The sequence below is a fragment of the Oncorhynchus tshawytscha genome, linkage group LG25 (assembly GCF_018296145.1).
Source record: "Oncorhynchus tshawytscha isolate Ot180627B linkage group LG25, Otsh_v2.0, whole genome shotgun sequence".
Taxonomy (NCBI): domain Eukaryota; kingdom Metazoa; phylum Chordata; class Actinopteri; order Salmoniformes; family Salmonidae; genus Oncorhynchus; species Oncorhynchus tshawytscha.
Window position 1 is genome coordinate 34,082,532 of NC_056453.1, and position 19,608 is coordinate 34,102,139.

The 19,608-nt window shown below is 42.5% G+C and overlaps 1 protein-coding gene across 10 annotated transcripts in view; it reads left to right on the top strand.

The window, feature by feature from the left end:
* dst (dystonin) overlaps positions 1-19,608 on the top strand; it is a 200,013-nt gene that overhangs the window by 83,891 nt on the left and 96,514 nt on the right. For all 10 annotated transcript variants that reach the window (XM_024388277.2, XM_024388279.2, XM_024388278.2 and 7 more), the window contains 4 exons: positions 14,141-14,307; positions 17,083-17,195; positions 17,548-17,654; positions 19,187-19,306. In XM_024388277.2, coding sequence (XP_024244045.1) covers positions 14,141-14,307; positions 17,083-17,195; positions 17,548-17,654; positions 19,187-19,306 — 507 coding nt within the window. The remainder of the gene's footprint in view (positions 1-14,140; positions 14,308-17,082; positions 17,196-17,547; positions 17,655-19,186; positions 19,307-19,608) is intronic.

The following is a 19,608-nucleotide window of genomic DNA, read 5'->3' on the forward strand; positions in this document are numbered from 1 at the left end:
TGTGTGCATAAATGTAAGAAGTAAGCCTATGCAACCTGATGTTGAATATACATTCGCCCAGGAGACAGCCACTTTACCTTAGGGACAGCTCGTTCTTGACCTCTTGGTCGCCCAGTCAAAGGGGAATATTATTTGTTCAGATGGTGACGAAACATAAATATGTACGAAAAGGAAAAATACGAAAGCCATGTCCAAACTGAAGACTCATAACCATATGAAAGGCCTCATAGCCACCAAAGAAAACCAGTAGCTTCACGGCTTTTCCAGCTGGGACTCTCACTGACTTTCACCTTGATTGGCTGCACCTGATCTGCTTATCAACCAGGCTCAGCACTTGGACAAGGTTTCTGCCGCCCCCTGGAATGGAGTGTGGAAGTGGTAGTGAGATGTCTAAACTACCTACCCTATTCCCTAACATTATCCACTCTTCATTCATGATTTTCCGTAATCATGGTAACCCACATTAATGTAGAAGTGTTCAGAAAAATATTATATTCTTATTGACAATACAAGTGACTCCAAAATGACACAATGCACTATTTACCATTCATTTCTATTGGGCACAACGTAATCCGAAACACAACCAAAACAAACTCAAAGAAAAGGTGACATTATGTCTCATATATAACGTTTGATTTCATATTCAAAATGCTGGAGTATACAGCCAAAGTTTTAGCTTCACTGTCCAATTAAATACATAGGGGAGTGTATTTTTACCTAAGTGTACAATACCAATTCAACAGACAGAGAGCAGTGTTGTAGTGTCTAGTTGCATGCCTCAACATCTCTCCTGTCTCTCCTCTGTTGCCTAGACACCCCAGCCTCCATGAGGTCTGGTAAAAACAAAAAGAGACGGAATATTTTGAAAGTCAATCATTTGAAGTTCTTGTTGCAGAAGGACAAATATGGCAAAAATGAAATAATTTTCTAATGCTTGGAATCATAAAACATGCTGACGGGTAGCTAGGGGGATGTGTGTCTACACCTGCCCCTGTCACTCTTACGCTTGCCGCTGGGCATTTGTACTAGCTAGTGATTGTGGACCTGTAGATTCTTGATTTTTCACGGTTGCATGGCAGTTGGAGAACATGTTGATCAGTTCTGTATGAGGTTAAACCCTAGCTGGCAGAAAAGCAGTGTGACATAGTGATGGACCCTGTTTTGATGCTACTTGACTCTATCAGAAAGGTTTTGGAAGGAGCAAGTTGCCATTACCTATAGTAGGATGATCCAGCCATTCGGTCATGATCATCCAATGGCATTGTGTTAATTCTCTGATATATTTCCTTTTAAGAATGTCATATGTCATTCATACATCACTTGCTATGGTATGATAAGAAGTGAAGCAATAGACTGTAGCTATTGAAGTTATACAAAAGGAATTCCAGACTGTTTAGTTGAGAATTGCTTTACAAAGGCAGTCCCTAGGTGTGTTTACATAATGTATACATTGAAGTCCCTGCTGTGTTCCCTACAGTTGGAAGCATATTGCATATCCACCCTTGGGACAAGGCATTGAAAGCATTGTCTTCCACTCAGTCAGTCTCATGTGGAAATCAATAGCTGCAGTGAGACCTGAATACACTGCAGAGACGATGCAATGAGTATTCAGCTCTCACTTCATCGTCTCGGCAGTGTATTCAGGTCTCACTTCATCGTCTCGGCAGTGTATTCAGGTCTCACTTCATCGTCTCGGCAGTGTATTCAGCTCTCACTTCATCGTCTCGGCAGTGTATTCAGCTCTCACTTCATCGTCTCGGCAGTGTATTCAGGTCTCACTTCCTTGTCTCGGCAGTGTATTTAGGTCTCACTGCATTGTCTCAGCAGTGAAGATGCAGTGAGACATGAATACACTGCTGAAACGATGCAGTAGGACATGAATACACTGCAAAGACGATGAAATGAGACCTGAATACACTGCTGAAATGATGCAGTAAGACCTGAATATACTACCGTGGCGATGTAGTGGGGCCTGAATACATTGCCCTGATGATGCAGTGATACCTGAATACACTGCCGTGACGATGCAGTGAGACCTGAATGCACTGCCGAATATATGAGACCTGAATATACTGACGATGCATTATCATATTGTTGCTCTTTGGTCTCTACAGTGTCATCTGACTGACAGTCAAGGTCTCCAAGGGTTACGAAAATAAATCTCACTGACAGAAACCAATCTATGGAGGCTTTGGACTTGTTTCACCAGGGGACATAATGCATGTGATAGGATGGATTCTGCCATAATGTAATGAACACATCTCTCTCTCTCTTCCGTCCTTCCATCCTTCCACCCTTCTCTAGAGATCAAAGACAGCCATTTGCTGGAAGCACCAGCATCCTGTTAGATGGGTGAATAAAAAGGATGAAATGATAGAGTAGGATGACATTGCAAAACAAACATCTGAGATGAGTCAGTGAAATATATGTCTGTATTTTAAGACTATTCAATGCTGAAAGACTGTAATTATATTTTCCACATTGGTTTGCACGGAATGATAAATGACAGTATGCCAAAACTCAGATATTATTTAAACACCACAGGAATTTATATACTGAACAAAAATATAAGCGCAACATGCAACAATTTCAAAGATTTTACTGAGTTACAGTTCATATAAGGAAATCAGTCAATTGAAATAAATAAATTAGGCCCTAATCTATGGATTTCACATGACTTGGAATACAGATATGCATCTGTTGGTCACAGATACCTTAAACAAAATGGGCCTCACTATGGGCATCAGGATCTGGTCACGGTATTTCTGTCCATTCAAATTGCCATCGATAAAATGCAATTGTGTTCGTTATCCGTAGCTTATGCCTGCCCATACCATAACCCCACCACCACCATGGGGCACTCTGTTCACAACGTTGACATTAGCAAACCACTTTCCCACACAACGCCATACATGTGGTCTGCGGTTGCTTATTGTAGAGAAATGAACATTCAATTCTCTGAAAACAGCTCTGGTGGACATTCTTTCAGTCTGCACACCAATTGCACGCTGCCTTTAATCTATCACATTTTGTTGTGTGAAAATACTGCACTTTTTATAGTGGCCTTTTATTGTCCCCAGCACAAGGTGAACCTGTGCAATGATCATGCTGTTTAATCAGCTTCTTGATATGTCACACCTGTCAGGTGGATGGATTATCTTGGCAAAGGATAAATGCTCACTAACAGGGATGTAAACAAATTTGTGCACAACATTTTAAGGAAATCAGCTTTTTGTGGCTATGGAACATTTCTGGGATCTTTTATTTCAGCTCATGAGACATGGGACCATCACTTGTTGCGTTGTTGCGTTCATATTTTTGTTCAGATTATATATATATTAACATAGAAAGCAGATTTTCCATAAAAGTAAATATAGGCTGCTCTTGTGTTATGGTTTATGAAGTAGTTTTCCTTTTGTGCAGTATACTGTGAATGTTGAATGTGCTGTAGCCAGCCAGGTATACAGTATGTCAACTGCAGGACCTAGTTCTGGAACCTTCAGGGGAAATGTCACTGCCGGCAGAATAGTGTCAGAGCCTGGTGGGACAGTTCTTTTTAGTTGTGCTGTGCAAATAAATGATTTCTACTATTTCAATAAACGCTCTTCCTGAGGTCTTGCCAATTTAACTATATGTCCCAAATTTTGTTGAATATATTAAACAAAAATCACAAGCTTTAGATGCTTTTCATGGACAATACATGCTACACAATTCACATATACCATTACATATAATCTACTCACTATGTGTGTTCCATAGGTCATATAGTGTACACTTCCTGTGCTAAGTGTATTCTGTATTTGCCCTCAGTTGAACTGGGATGGCAATGGTCTGGCTGGATAATAGTGTTTGTTTAAACCATTGGACTCAAGCCCCACTTCTGGCTTTGCGATTGTATACAGTCTGATTAATAGACAAAGTGGTAGGGCTTTGTTAGCTGCCAGGATTTGCGTCGACTGCTTTTGTTGACCCATGCTGTCCTGTTATTTTAAAAGCCCCTATGATAGGCAGTACCAAGCAGAGAGAATCCCTGCCTATCAGGGAAGGCCAACTTGCTGAGCAAAGTTTTCCCATATGGTGTAATCAGTGGCCATTAGCTGGCAGAGCAGACACCAGACAGCCAGCTGATCTTGTCCTGCTGCCCTCCCTCCCTTCCCCCGTCAGACAGCCAGCTGATCTTGTCCTGCTGCCCTCCCTCCCTTCCCCCATCAGACAGCCAGCTGATCTTGTCCTGCTGCTCTCCCTCCCTTCCCCCGTCAGACAGCCAGCTGTTCTTGTCCTGCTGCCCTCCCTCCCTTCCCCCATCAGACAGCCAGCTGTTCTTGACCTGCTTCTCTCCCTCCCTTCCCCCATCAGACAGCCAGCTGTTCTTGTCCTGCTGCCCTCCCTCCCTTCCCCCGTCAGACAGCCAGCTGTTCTTGTCCTGCTGCCCTCCCTCCCTTCCCCCGTCAGACAGCCAGCTGTTCTTGTCCTGCTGCCCTCCCTCCCTTCCCCCATCAGACAGCCAGCTGTTCTTGTCCTGCTGCCCTCCCTCCCTTCCCCCATCAGACAGCCAGCTGTTCTTGTCCTGCTGCCCTCCCTCCCTTCCCCGTCAGACAGCCAGCTGATCTTGTCCTGCTGCCCTCCCTCCCTTCCCCGTCAGACAGCCAGCTGATCTTGTCCTGCTGCCCTCCCTTCCCCGTCAGACAGCCAGCTGTTCTTGTCCTGCTGCCCTCCCTCCCTTCCCCCGTCAGACAGCCAGCTGATCTTGTCCTGCTGCTCTCCCTCCCTTCCCCCGTCAGACAGCCAGCTGATCTTGTCCTGCTGCCTCCCTCCCTTCCCCCGTCAGACAGCCAGCTGATCTTGTCCTGCTGCCCTCCCTCCCTTCCCCCGTCAGACAGCCAGCTGATCTTGTCCTGCTGCTCTCCCTCCCTTCCCCTGTCAGACAGGCAGCCCTGTTATAAACAGCCACATTTGACGAAATTCAGTTCAGTTTCCATTAGTTTTCAAAATCGAATTTACTAGTTTTTATTTAAAGTTACATAAAAACGTTTCTATATGTTTTTTATATGATTTAGTTTCAGTTTTAGTGCTAGGGACAGAAAGTAGCCTATGCGTGGGAGTCTAGGAGCCTTGTCACTTCTTGCTACTGTGGGGCAGTAATACATAATGCAGTGGTTTTCAAAGTCGGGGTCACGACCATAGTGGGGAATTGCAGTGGGGTGAAATCACACCCAGAGGGGGCTGTGTTTAGACTTCAGATAAGGAGGACACCCCGAACCAGGAAGCAGGGCTGTTTCTCTCTCTGTCAGCTATGAGGTAGAATCGTTTGGGACGTGGCAGTGCCTCTGCCTCTCCGGTGGTGCATTTATGTGTTTGTGTTGGATTAGCCAGGCAAAGGAAATGTTTCAGAGACTTAGAGGATTCCTAAGAGCAGAGCAGTTGAGAGGAGAGCAGTGACAGAAGAGAGGAGTGACAGAAGGAAGTGCCTGGGACATCTCAGCTGTGTTCTTCTGGGAGTCTGCGACAGGCAGACATAAGGACAGACAGACAGACAGACAGACTCTCTCCCCAGGCAACCCATCTCTGTGTGAAGGGGAGGGGTGTTTGGGTCTGTTGCCAGGCTGCCTGCCATCACTTCCTCTCCGCCCCCTTGGAGGAGAACTATGGCTGCCTCTCAGTGGAATAACAGAGCTCTAGATCAAGTTACGTTCACTAGCGGAATCCCGGCGTGACAACTACAGGTAGAAGGAACTTAACACAGTTTATAGAAAGGGAATGCATGTCTGACAGTCATGGGCAACGTGTGTGGCTGTGTGAGGGGCCCCAAGGAGGAATGTTATGTGGACCACACCAAAGCTCCGCTCAGCCCCGAGTCCAAAGAGCTCCGCGGCCGGCGCTACTTTCAGAGGAAGAAGAAGAGGAAATTGGGGGAGTTTCAGTGGCCGGAATCCCTCCAGAGCAGAGGGGGTGAGAGCGTCCAGAGTAAGGAGGATATCCCCAGGAGGGTAGAGCTCCAGCATGAAGCAGACATGGGCATCAGGGAGAGCCAGGTTGGGATGGAGGGAGTACCGGAAGGGGAGACACCCAGACCCAGGCTGGGAGGTATCAGCAAAGGGCTGTATGTTGGGGAGGTCCCCAAAGTTCCTCTTGGGAATAAGTTAGCATCCCAATCGGGACAAATTTCAGCACACCAGACAGACCGAGAGGCAATTCTCTATGGCATCACCAAGACCTCCAGGAGTATCGCTCCTAAGGACAGCCTGCTGGAAAAGACGCTGTCACATAAGCAGTTGACGCGGGCAATGACATTCGGCGCCATGGAGCATATGCTCCGAACCCTGAGAGGAGACAATGACAGATCAGAGAACCTAGAAGAGCTCCCCGAAATCATATGGAGCACTCAAGTTCACAAGAGGAGGAGGGTCCACACCTGCTCTGGAAGAGGGTCCCTCTGTCCAGATGATCTATTATCTCTCCAAGTGTCTTCCAAGTGTACATCCGCCCAACAAGAGGTAAACCAAGTGCAAGCTATTTATAGCCAGCCAATATGTGTGGACCAAAATATCATGTGCTAGCATATCAGTAGCCAGCTATTGTAACAATGGCTGTAACTATGAGGTCCGGACCTCAGTAATATTTTCACATTTGAAAAACATTTAAATATATATTTAATATCTGTTACGGGTCAGCATGTACAGTTGAAGTTGGAAGTTTACATACACTTAGGTTGGAGTCATTAAAACTTGTTTTTCAACCACTCTACAAATTTATTGTTAACAAACTATAGTTTCTACTTTGTGCATGACACAAGTAATTTTTCCAACAATTGTTTACAGACAGATTATTTCACTTATAATTCATTGTATCACAATTCCAGTGGGTCAGAAGTTTACATCAGTAAGTTGACTGTGCCTTTAAACAGCTTGTAAATTTCCATAATTTGAGTCAATTGGAGGTGTACCTGTGGATGTATTTCAAGGCCTACCTTCAAACTCAGTGCCTCTTTGCTTGACATCATGGGAAAATCAAAAGAAATCAGACAAGACCTCAGAAAAAAATTGTTGACCTCCACAGGTCTGGTTCATCCTTTGGGGGCAATTTCCAAACGCCTGAAGGTACCACTTTCATCTGTACAAACAATAGTACACAAGTATAAACACCATGGGAGCACGAAGCCGTCATACCGCTCAGGAAGGAGATGCATTCTGTCTCCTAGAGATTAACGTACTTTGTTGCGAAAAGGAAGAAGCCACTGCTCCAAAACCACCATAAAAAAGCCAGACTACGGTTTGCAACTGAACATGGAGGAAAGTCCTCTGGTCTGATGAAACAAAAGTTGAACTGTTTGTCCATAATGACCATCGTTATGTTTGGAGGAAAAAGGGGGAGGCTTGCAAGCCGACGAACACCATCCCAACCGTGAAGCATGGGGGTGGCAGGATCATGTTGTGGGGGTGCTTTGCTACAGAAGGGACTGGTGCACTTCACAAAATAGATAGCATCATGAGGTAGGAAAATTATGTGGAAATATTGAAGCAACATCTCCAGACATCAGTCAGGAAGTTAAAGCTTGGTCATAAATGGGTCTTCCAAATGGACAATGACCCCAAGCATACTTCCAAAGATGTGGCAAAATGGCTTAAGGCCAATAAAGTCAAGGTATTGGAGTGGCCATCACAAACCTCTGACCTCAATCCCATAGAAAATATGTGGGCAGAACTGAAAAAGCGTGTGTGAGCAAGGAGGCCTACAAACCTGACTCAGTTACATCAACTCTGTCATGAGGAATGGGCCAAAATTCACCCAACTTATTGTGGGAAGCTTGTGGAAGGCTACCCGAAACGTTTTACCCAAGTTAAACAATTTAAAGGCAATTCTACCAAATACTAATTCAGTGTTTGTAAACTTCTGACCCACTGGGAATGTGATGAAAGAAATAAAAGCTGAAACAAATCATTCTCTCTGCTCTCTATTGAGAAAAACTGAGTTTAAATGTATTTGGCTGAGGTGTATGTAAACTTCCGACTTCAACTGTAAATATCGCTCCTAGTGGTGATCATAGCTCAGAGCGCTTATATTCTTTTTCTGACATTTCTAATCACGTCTGGCTCGTTTTGAACGAGTGGAATCATGAAGAGTGGTTTGTTCGTTATGTTCGCCTGCATCCCCTTGAATTTGAGCTTTTTTAGCAGGACATTCACCATTGTACCAACTACTCCAGCTCACTGTCAATAGGCAACTTGAGATGCTGCTGACAGTGTGTTTGAGAGATGCCGGACAAAAGGCAGTTTTAAACCATCCCATGACTCCTGCCGTGTCTATGGACATCCCCCAAACAAATAAAAAATGATTTGTGTAGAATGACTGCACAACTGGTAAATAGCCGCTCATACTGTAGATATGTCAGTCAGCCGCTCATACTGTAGATATGTCAGTCAGCCGCTCATACTGTAGATATGTCAGTCAGCCGCTCATACTGTAGATATGTCAGTCAGGTGGCTAGCTGCCGGCAGAGACTTCTATTGCGTAACGTTGAAGAGCTCTGGCTTGTATTTCTTAGCCAGTTAGAAGGCTGAAGGAAGAAGCTAACGTTAAACGGAGTGGCAGCAAAACATATACTACTTAAAAAAAGAGAGTAGGCTACTGAGACAGACAGTGATTTGGGCATGTAGCACTCAGTGGTGAGGCTGAGGGAGGAGGAAGCAGAGGAGACCGAGAGAGAGAGGATGCAAGCAGAGAGAGAGGTTAGCATTGTGGTTCCCAAAATTGGGGCCAGGGCCCCATGTGGGGTCCCCTGAGAAATCTGTACTAATCTTATTAAACAAAAAGAGATGTTTCAATATGAACATCTCCACATCTTCCTTGTAGGATGACATTTTAAAATGCAATCAACATGTAAACAATACAGTTTAAAAAACGTCATATGGTTTCCTTTTGTCGCTGATGCTACATGTCACTGTGAATCATTTCTCCTATTTCCCTCCTTTCAGGGGTAGGTAGCCTAGTGGTTAGAGCATTAGGCCAGTAACTGAAAGGTTGCAGGATCAAATCCCCGAGCTGACAAGGTAAAAATCTGTCTTTCTGCTCCTGAGCCAGGCAGTAAACCCACTGTTCCCCGGGCGCTGAGGATATCGATTATGTCAGTCCCCCTCACCTCTCTGATTCCTGCTCAGCAGGAAATGCAAACTTGTAGTGTCATTCAGGTTTCTAAAGTTTTGTCATTTCCACTTTGAAATGTCAGACTTGATTTGCCCTAACGAAAAATGTATAAGCCCCTACAAAAATGTAAATGAATGATAATCCAGATAATAATTTGCATTTCCTGCAGCTGTATCATGGCTCAAATTAAGATCCTACATCTGTACAGATGCTTTCGTATGTTTTCATTATTCCGTGAAGTGTTGTTCCATTGCAGTGGCGTTGCATGGAGACGGTGTTTGAGTGGATGTGTGATTTGGCTTCACGCCACTATCTTTCCCTGTACTGTACTGGCAGACTGCTAACCGCCATTTGCTCTCTAAAACCATTCAGAAGACAACTATATTTACACTATGACATCGTGTAAGAATCCCTTTGAGTCAAATAACAGCATAACTGTGATGTAGAGCTGTAATATACACGTTACATCCTACAAAGCCACAACACATGAACACAGAGATAATTACAAAGCTCTATGTAGTTAACTAACTTGTTTCCCTTCACTAGATATTTCACTCAGCAGTGTTTCTGGTGAGCCTCACCTCAGCTCAAGTTTGGCTACTAGGGTTCTACCACTTATGACAAACCAGGTTCTAAACTGGTTTGATACTGCTTTTATGGAAAAATCATGCATCTTTTATTTATGTGTACAATGTGTTTGCTGTAAATGATTGGATTTTAGCAATGTAGTATACTTCAGTGATAAACAGCTGGCATTTGGAAAGGTTATTTGTCCTTTGATTCTCCTTGAAATGTTGATGTTATGATTACTGAGGTCCATGCAACTCGCCCACTCCTTACTTCTCAGACACAGCTACACAATTTCCCAGTTTTCAGATTCTAAAGGAAAATATCCCACGGCGCACCCCCACCCCTCCCACGCGCACACAAAAAAATAAGAAGAAAAGTATTTTCCCACTAGCACTGACTGCTGATAACTACTCGGAGGGAAAATGTACTTGCTACGATTGGGATATGTATTTGTCTCACCTAGCTATCTGAAGATGAATACACTGTAAGTCTCTCTGGATAAGAGTGTCTGCTGAATGACTCAAATGTACATGTAAATCCCAAAGGAAGCATTTTATTTCTGCGAGACCACTATTTTCCATGACGTAATTCTAAGTATATGAAAGTGTAACAACCTTGTGTTCATGTTGGTCTTTGAGCAATTTACAATTTTTGTCCTCATCAAACTATGCACAATGCTTTTTTAAATTAAAATGATTTTATTTAACTAGGCAAGTCAATTCCCCATAATGACAAAGCGAAAATACATTTATTACAAGAAAACAGAAATACCTTATTTACATAAGTATTCAGACCCTTTGCTATGAGACTCGAAATTGAGCTCAGGTGCATCCTGTTCTCGTTAATCATCCTTGAGATGTTTCTACAACTTGATTGGAGTCCACCTGGGGTAAATTCAATTGATATTAGATGATTTGGAAAGGCACACACCTGTCTATAGAAGGTCCCACAGTTGACAGTGCATGTCAGAGAAAAAACCAAGCCATAAGGTCGAAGGAATTGTCCGTAGAGCTCCAAGTCAGGATTGTTTCAAGGCACAGATTTGGGGAAAGGAACCAAAACATTTCTGCAGCAGGTCCCCAAGACCACAGTGTCCTCCATCATTCTTAAATGGAATACGTTTAGAACCACCAAGACTCTTCCTAGAGCTGGCTGTCCAGCCAAACTGAGCAATTGGGGGAGAAGGGCCTTGGTCAGGGATGTGACCAAGAACCCGACGGTCACTCTGACAGAGCTCCAGAGTTCCTCTGTGGAGATGGGAGAACAATCCAGAAGGACCATCTCTGCATCACTCCACCAATAATGCTTTTATGGTAGAGTGGCCAGACGAAAGCCACTTCTCAGTAAAAGGCACATGACAGCCCGCTTAGAGTTTGCCAAAAGGCACCTAAAGACTCTCAGACCATGAGAAACAAGATTCTCTGGTCTGATTAAACCAAAATTGAACCCTTTGGCCTTCATCCCTACGGTGAAGCATGGTGGCTGCAGAATCATGCTGTGGGGATGTTTTTCAGCGGCAGGGACTGGGTGACTTGTCAGGCTCGAGGGAAAGATGAACGAAACACAGAGAGATCCTTGATGAAAACCTGCTCCAGAGAGCTCAGGACCTCAGACTGGGGCAAAGGTTCACCTTCCAAAAGGACAATGACCCTAAGCACACAGCCAAGACTGCACAGGAGTGGCCTCGGGACAAGTCGCTGAATGTCCTTGAGTGGCCCAGCCAGGGCCCGGACTTGAACCCGATCGAACATCTCTGGAGAGACCTGAAAATAGCTGTGCATTGACGCTCCCCATCCAACCTGACAGAGCTTGAGAGGATCTGCGAAGAAGAATAGGAGAAACTCCCCAAATACAGGTGTGCCAAGCTTGTGCCATCATACCCAAGAAGACCCAAAGCTGTAATCACTGCCAAAGGGGCTTTAACAAGGTACTGAGTAAAGGGGTTTGAATACATATTTAAAAAAATTATATATACTTTTGAAAATAAAAATAAAAAACAGTTTTTGCTTCATCATTATGGGGTATTGTGTATAGATTAATGAGTGGGACTAACAATTGAATCCATTTTAGAATAAAAATATTTTGTAACAAAATGTGGAAAAAGTCAAATGCTCGGAGTATTTCCAAATGCAGTGAATATTATCCTTTTAGCCTGGCCCCAAACCTACTGAACAAGACTGCTACGATATCTCACATTATCAAATCACATTTTATTTGATTTATACAATAGGTGTGGACCTTACTGTGAAATGCTTACTTACAAGCCCTTACCCAACAATGCAATTTTAAGAAAAATAACAGTTAAGAAAATATTTACTAAATAAACTCAAGTAAAAAAAGTAACACAATAAAATAAAAATCACGAGGTTGTATACAGGGGGTACTGGTACTGAGTCAATGTGGTACAGGTTAGTCATTGTAATTGAGGTAATATGCACTTGTAGGTAGGGGTAAAGTGACTATGCATAGATCATTAACAGTGAGTAGCAGCAGTGTAAAAAAGGGGGGGAGGGGGTCAATGCAAATAGTCCTGGTAGCCATTTGATTGACTGTTCAGAAATCTTATGGCTTGGGTTTAGAAGCTGTTAAGCAGCCTTTTGGACCTATGCTTGGCGCTCCGCTACCTCTTACCGTGCGATAGCACAGAGAACAGTCTCTGACTAGGGTGGCTGGAGTCTTTGACAATTGTTAGGGCCTTCCTCTGACACCGCCTGGTATAGAGGTCCTGGATGCCAGGAAGCTTTGTCCCAGTGATGTACTGAGTCGTACACACTTTCCTCTGTAGCACCTTGCGGTCGGATGCCGGTTGCTGTCCTGGCACCACACTGCCAGGTGTCTGACCTCTTCTCCTCGTTGTCAGTGATCAGTCCTACCACCATTGTGTCATCGGCAAACTTAATGATGGTGTTGGCGTTGTGCTTGGCCACGCATTTGTGGATGAACAGGGAGTACAGGAGGGGACTAAGCACGCACCCCTGAGGGGCCCCGTGTTGAGGATCAGCGTGTGTTGTTGCCTACCCTTACCACCTGGGTGTGGCCGTCAGGAAGTCCAGGGTCCAGATGCAGAGGGAGATGTTCAGTCTCAAGGTCCGTAGCTTGGTGATGAGCTTTGAGGGCACTATGGTGTTGAACACTGAGCTGTGGTTAATGAACAGCATTCTCACATAGGTGTTTTGTCCAGGTGGGAAAGAGCAGTGTGGAGTGCAACAGAGATTGCGTCATCTGTGGATCTGTTTGGGCTGTATGTAAATTTGAGTGGGTCTAGGGTTTTTGTGATGATGGTGTTGATGTGAGCCATGACCAACCTTTCAAAGCTCTACATGGCTACAAACATGAGTGCTACGGGTCGATAGTCATTTAGGCAGGTTACCTTTGCATTCTTGGACTATGTTGGTCTGCTTGAAACATGTAGGTATTACCGACCCGTTCAGGGATAGGTTGAAAATATCAGTGAAGACACTTTCCAGCTGGTCAGCGCATGCTCTGAGTACACGTACTGGTAAACAGCCTTGTGAATGTTGACCTGTTTAAAGGACTGATCATCATTTCTCTCAACCTTAGTTTCAATATCCGTCTTTCCTAGATCATCCACCAGATTGTGAAAGTGTAACTAGGTCAACATTGCCTAGCAAAACATGAAACATGATAACACAGCAGGAGTGGTTCAAAGGTCGCTTCCTGTTGTCTAGGTCAGAGGTGATCATGTTGTTCTTCCAGCTCCAGATACATGGAATTGCTACCTGATGTCAACTGAGTTGAAGCAACAGGGGAATGTGTTTGGTTTGAGGTCATCACACTCTATAACATGTGCCAACGAATGGCTTATTTATTAGCCAGATGTATGTCGACACTGCCAATTTTACATTTTACAACCAAATAAGGAAATATGGAGGTGTCTGTCTTGAATTTGGTGCAGACAATTAACATGTGTTTTTATTCATTCAGCATATGATAATGTGTGTTAGGAAATTAATGTTGTTATTAGTTATTCTACGTGTGACTCTAGAAATGCTGTTCCTGATATCTGAAAAATGTCCCTGAAGTATTATTTGGTCTGTCTCACCCATATGTTTGATGGTAATTTAGGTGTTTGATGGTACAGATGTAGGATCTTCATTTGATCACCCTGTTGCAGGAGAACTTTCCTTCAATGCAGGAAATGTAAAACGTGTAGTGTATTTGAGGTTTATCAAAGGCTTCTGAAGTTTGTAATTTCCACTTATAAATTTGAGATTTGATTTTCCCTTACGAAAAATCGACCAACACCTACAAAAACTTCCATTAATTATAATCCACATAATAATTCACATTTCCTGTTGCTGCAGGATTATTTTCCTGCTGTAGCAAACTGGCTCAAATGAAGCTCCTACATCAGTGATGTAGGTGTAATGACACTAACAGCTGTATTAACTATGTTGTTCCTCTCCAGATCTCTGAGATCCATGTTTGCGGGGAGTCGGAGGACATGACAGCCAAGGAGCGTCTGCTGATGTGGTCCCAGCAGATGACCGAGGGCTACGTGGGCGTACGCTGTGACAACTTCACCTCCTCCTGGAGGGACGGGAGGCTTTTCAACGCTATCATTCACAAATACAGGTACCACTATCATTCACAAATACAGGTACCACTATCATTCACAAATACAGGTACCACCATCATTCACAAATACAGGTACCACTATCATTCACAAATACAGGTACCACCATCATTCACAAATACAGGTACCACCATCATTCACAAATACAGGTACCACTATCATTCACAAATACAGGTACCACCATCATTCACAAATACAGGTACCACCATCATTCACAAATACAGGTACCACTATCATTCACAAATACAGGTACCACCATCATTCACAAATACAGGTACCACCATCATTCACAAATACAGGTACCACCATCATTCACAAATACAGGTACCACCATCATTCACAAATACAGGTACCACCATCATTCACAAATACAGGTACCACCATCATTCACAAATACAGGTACCACCATCATTCACAAATACAGGTACCACCATCATTCACAAATACAGGTACCACCATCATTCACAAATACAGGTACCACCATCATTCACAAATACAGGTATCACCATCATTCACAAATACAGGTACCACCATCATTCACAAATACAGGTACCACCATCATTCACAAATACAGGTACCACCATCATTCACAAATACAGGTACCACCATCATTCACAAATACAGGTACCACCATCATTCACAAATACAGGTACCACCATCATTCACAAATACAGGTACCACCATCATTCACAAATACAGGTACCACCATCATTCACAAATACAGGTACCACCATCATTCACAAATACAGGTACCACCATCATTCACAAATACAGGTAACACCATCATTCACAAATACAGGTACCACCATCATTCACAAATACAGGTACCACCATCATTCACAAATACAGGTACCACCATCATTCACAAATACAGGTACCACCATCATTCACAAATACAGGTACCACCATCATTCACAAATACAGGTACCACCATCATTCACAAATACAGGTAACACCATCATTCACAAATACAGGTACCACCATCATTCACAAATACAGGTACCACCATCATTCACAAATACAGGTACCACTTGAGGTACAGAACCTGTATCTGAAAAAGAGACCCTTGTATCAAATCAAATCAAAATCAAATCAAATTGAATTGGTCACATACACATGGTTAGCTGATGTTAATGTGAGTGTAGCGAAATGCTTGTGCTTCTAGTTCTGACAATGCAGTAATAACCAACGAGTAATCTAACCTAACAATTCCACAACTATTACCTTATAGACACAAGTGTAAAGGGATAAAGAAAATGTACATATCACCAATCACCAAAGAAATTCCAGCACAGTGACCTTCTTGAATGCTCTACAATGCTTTTTTAATGGATATTAAAAACAATTTTGTCTTTCATTAGGGTTTAACTGTAATATCACTAGGAGTATATTCCCAGTGTATAACAAAAACAATATACATAACAACATAACTATTTTCCTCCTCTGTTGACTTGCTGTGTCTTGCTGAATCATGTCTGCGGTTCACCACCACATTTTGAATATTGGACCTCATCATTCCAATGAGGCAGCACTTAGTGGTTTTGACTAGTTATTAGGGGGCTGTTGGCTTTTCAGTTAGACATGATCAGATTTCAGTATGACCCAGTACACTCTACGTCAGTGTTTCCCAACCCTGGTCCTCCAGTACTCCCAACAGTACACATTTTTGTTGTAGCCCTGTTCAAACACACCTCATTCAACTCATTGATAGCTTGATGATTAGTTGACATGTTAAATCAGGTGTGCTTGTCCAGGGTCACAATAAAAATGTGTACTGTTGGGGGTACTGGAAGACCAGGGATGAGAAATACTGCTCTACCTTGTTGGACTGACCTAAAATTAGATGAACTAAACTGACTAGTAGATGGAGACGTATTTATCCTTTTTCTCCCCCTTTTGTTTGTTATGGTTAATGTCACATAATTATTTGCTGTCAACCATTGTTAAGGTCAATGGATATTGATGTATGTGTGGGTCATGTGGAACTGTTTTACTTAACCATTGACCTATGTTGGGCTGGCCCGACTGTCCTTGTCCTCTTGAGCAAAAACAGATTTATTTCACTGGAAAGTCTGGGACTGACTGCATCCCTAGGCATTTACTCTATAGTTATCTTACAGGCTTATATTACATTATGTTACAGGCTTATATTACATTATGTTACAGGCTTATATTACATTATGTTACATGCTTATATTAAATTATTTTGCAGGCTTATATTACGTTATGTTACAGACTTATATTACATTATGTTACATGCTTATATTAAATTATGTTACAGGCTTATATTACATTATGTTACAGGCTTATATTACATTATGTTACAGGCTTATATTACATTATGTTACATGCTTATATTAAATTATTTTGCAGGCTTATATTACATTATGTTACAGGCTTATATTACATTATGTTACAGGCTTATATTACATTATGTTACATGCTTATATTAAATTATTTTGCAGGCTTATATTACATTATGTTACAGACTTATATTGCATTATGTTACAGGCTTATATTACATTAGCTAGTCATCACACTAAAACTTTCCTCCAAACAAAAATGTTTGTTCCTTGCTAATTAAACAAAACTATTCAAGAAGTATAGTGTGTGCTGACACCGCTGAAATAACCTAAAACAACAATGCAAACCACCCTAAATGATTATTTGCCAAAATAATACATTTGTACCCTGTCTCCTCATATTAACATTTCATAAAACAGAAAGCAGTCAATCTTAATGAGCTTCCACTGGTATTTTCTCTTCCATTGCAGGCCTGACCTGGTGGATATGGCCAGAGTGTCGGCCCAGACTAGCCGGTCTAACTTAGAACAGGCCTTTGGTGTGGCTGAACGGCTTGGGGTGGCCAGACTACTGGACCCTGAGGGTGAGTTATTCTGTTTATCCACATGCTTTTCTCTAATGGTTTGTTTGACACATCAGGTAAACATTCTCCAAGCCATTGACACATCTTTGCTACTGTAAAACAGCTGGAAGAAATGCAATGCATTATTACCAGAGGGAGGAGATGTCTTCTAAGCACAGCTTAACTTACTGACTGTTATTTGTTTCATTATAAGGACGATGATTTACTAAATGAAAAAGACACAACACGTATATGGGATACATGAGATTTAAATCAAACATTGTATTCACTATGATTATAAACACTCCCTTAAATCATGTACCTACCGACGATCACATTGTGTATTGGGTCTTATTTCACCTTTTCTCACCAGATGTGGATGTGCAGACTCCTGATGAGAAGTCAGTCATCACATACGTCTCCACTCTGTATGATGTCTTCCCTAAAGTACCTGATGGTGTTGACGGTATCAATGCAAATGTAAGTACACCATGAACAGACTATTGTACGGTGCACCTAAGTGTCCTATGTGAGTAGAGTTGAGAAGAGCGTTTTATATTTCAAATACTGTATGATGAAGGCAAAATCAACATCTCAATACAAAACAACAATGTCCTATTGTCAACATGGGCTGACTTGTGTCTTTGTAACCATTGACTGCAGTCTCTATGCTGTCCTTTTGAATTTGATTACCACCATGGGACTCCACCACTGGATGTACAGTATATTTCACACTTACATCCTTTGAATTCACATCAGTTATAAATCTTTTGTCATAACTTTGACATACATTCATTTATTTATATATTTTTATTTTTGGGTACTTTTTATACCCCCTTTTGTCCCCAATATTGTGATATCCAATTGGTAGTTACTTTCTTGTCCCATCGCTGTTTCTTGACACGCTGCTCACTTAACCAATGAGTCGGAGGAAACACCGTACAGCTGGCGACTGAAGTCAGCGTGCATGCGCCCGGCCGCCACAAGGAGTCACTAGAGCCCGATGGGACAGGGACATCCCAGCCGGCCAAACCCTCTCCTAACCCGGACAATGCTGGGCCAATTGTGCGCCGTCTCATGGGTCTCCCAGTCGCGGCCAGCTGTGACATAGCCCGGGATCAAACCCGGATCTATAGTGACACCTCTAGCACCGCGGTGCAGTGCCTTAGACCGCTGTGCCACTCGGGAGGCCTGGCATACATTCTTGACTATATTCTTGATTTGGTTCTCGACTGTGATTCTTGATTTATGGTTGTGATTGGGCACGGATGTTATATAATATGCATTCCATTGTATCACTCATATGTTTAAGAGAAGGCATTTTATTCCATCTGGCTTTGTTGAGGCAAATAATTCTGAAAGCTTGAGCTGGATGCTTAAAGGGAGTATTTTGGTGCTGGAACCCCTCCCAGAACATTGTGTAAATGTTGTTTAGAGGCTATGGAAGAATGCTAAACTGTGTGTACTCTAGTAACCACAGCAAAGAACCTTAACTGCAGATGTAGGATCTTAATTTGAGCCAGTTTGCTACAGCAGGAAAATCCTGCAGTCACAGTAAATGTGAATTATTATGTGGATTATAATTACTATTTTTTGTAGGTTTTAATACATTTTTCCTAAGCAAAAATCAAGTATGAAATTTCAAAGTGGAATTACAAATTTCAGAAGCATTTTTTAACCTCAAATACGCTACACGTTTTAAATTTTCTGCATTGCAGGAAAGTTATCCTACAAAAGGTTGATCATATTAAGTTCCTACATCTGTACTTCTTGTTGTAGATTAGTTTGTATAGCACCAACTATTTAAAGCAAAATTATGACAAGCTGTTGTTTTGCATGTTGTACAATGCCAATATTTGTAGATGCCCTATAGATCTAATATGTATTGCTTGAACAACACGATACGCTCTACACCAAGAACTTGGTCCATTTAGAAAATGCGCCCATCCCTGCATGAGCCAATGTAAGTATGAAAACTGATATGTTTAATAAAGAAATGTTTTTCTTGACAGGATGTTGATATAAAATGGGTAGAGTACCAGAACATGGTGAATTACCTGAGCCAGTGGCTCAAACACAATGTGGCAGTGATGTCAGACAGAGCGTTCCCTAACAACCCAGTGGAACTCAAGGTAAAGGAAAAATACAATTTGATTACAGAACAAATGCAGCTTGAATTTTCAGCCATATTGTACGGTAGAAAGAGCCCTAGTTTGATCAAGAATGAACCTCCAAATAGCATCCAATGTGTGAAGTGTTTGTCTGGTTGGTTTTCAGTCAGTTGGATATCAGTTTTAATTGCTTGGCCCTGAAAGCCCGAGGCTAAGAACCCAAGCTCTCTGAGGCTTCAAATGGCCCATAAGTAGCGTCTCTCATGAAATATTAAAGCGATATTGACGGGTATCAGAGAGCTTCTCCGTTTACTTCAAATAGT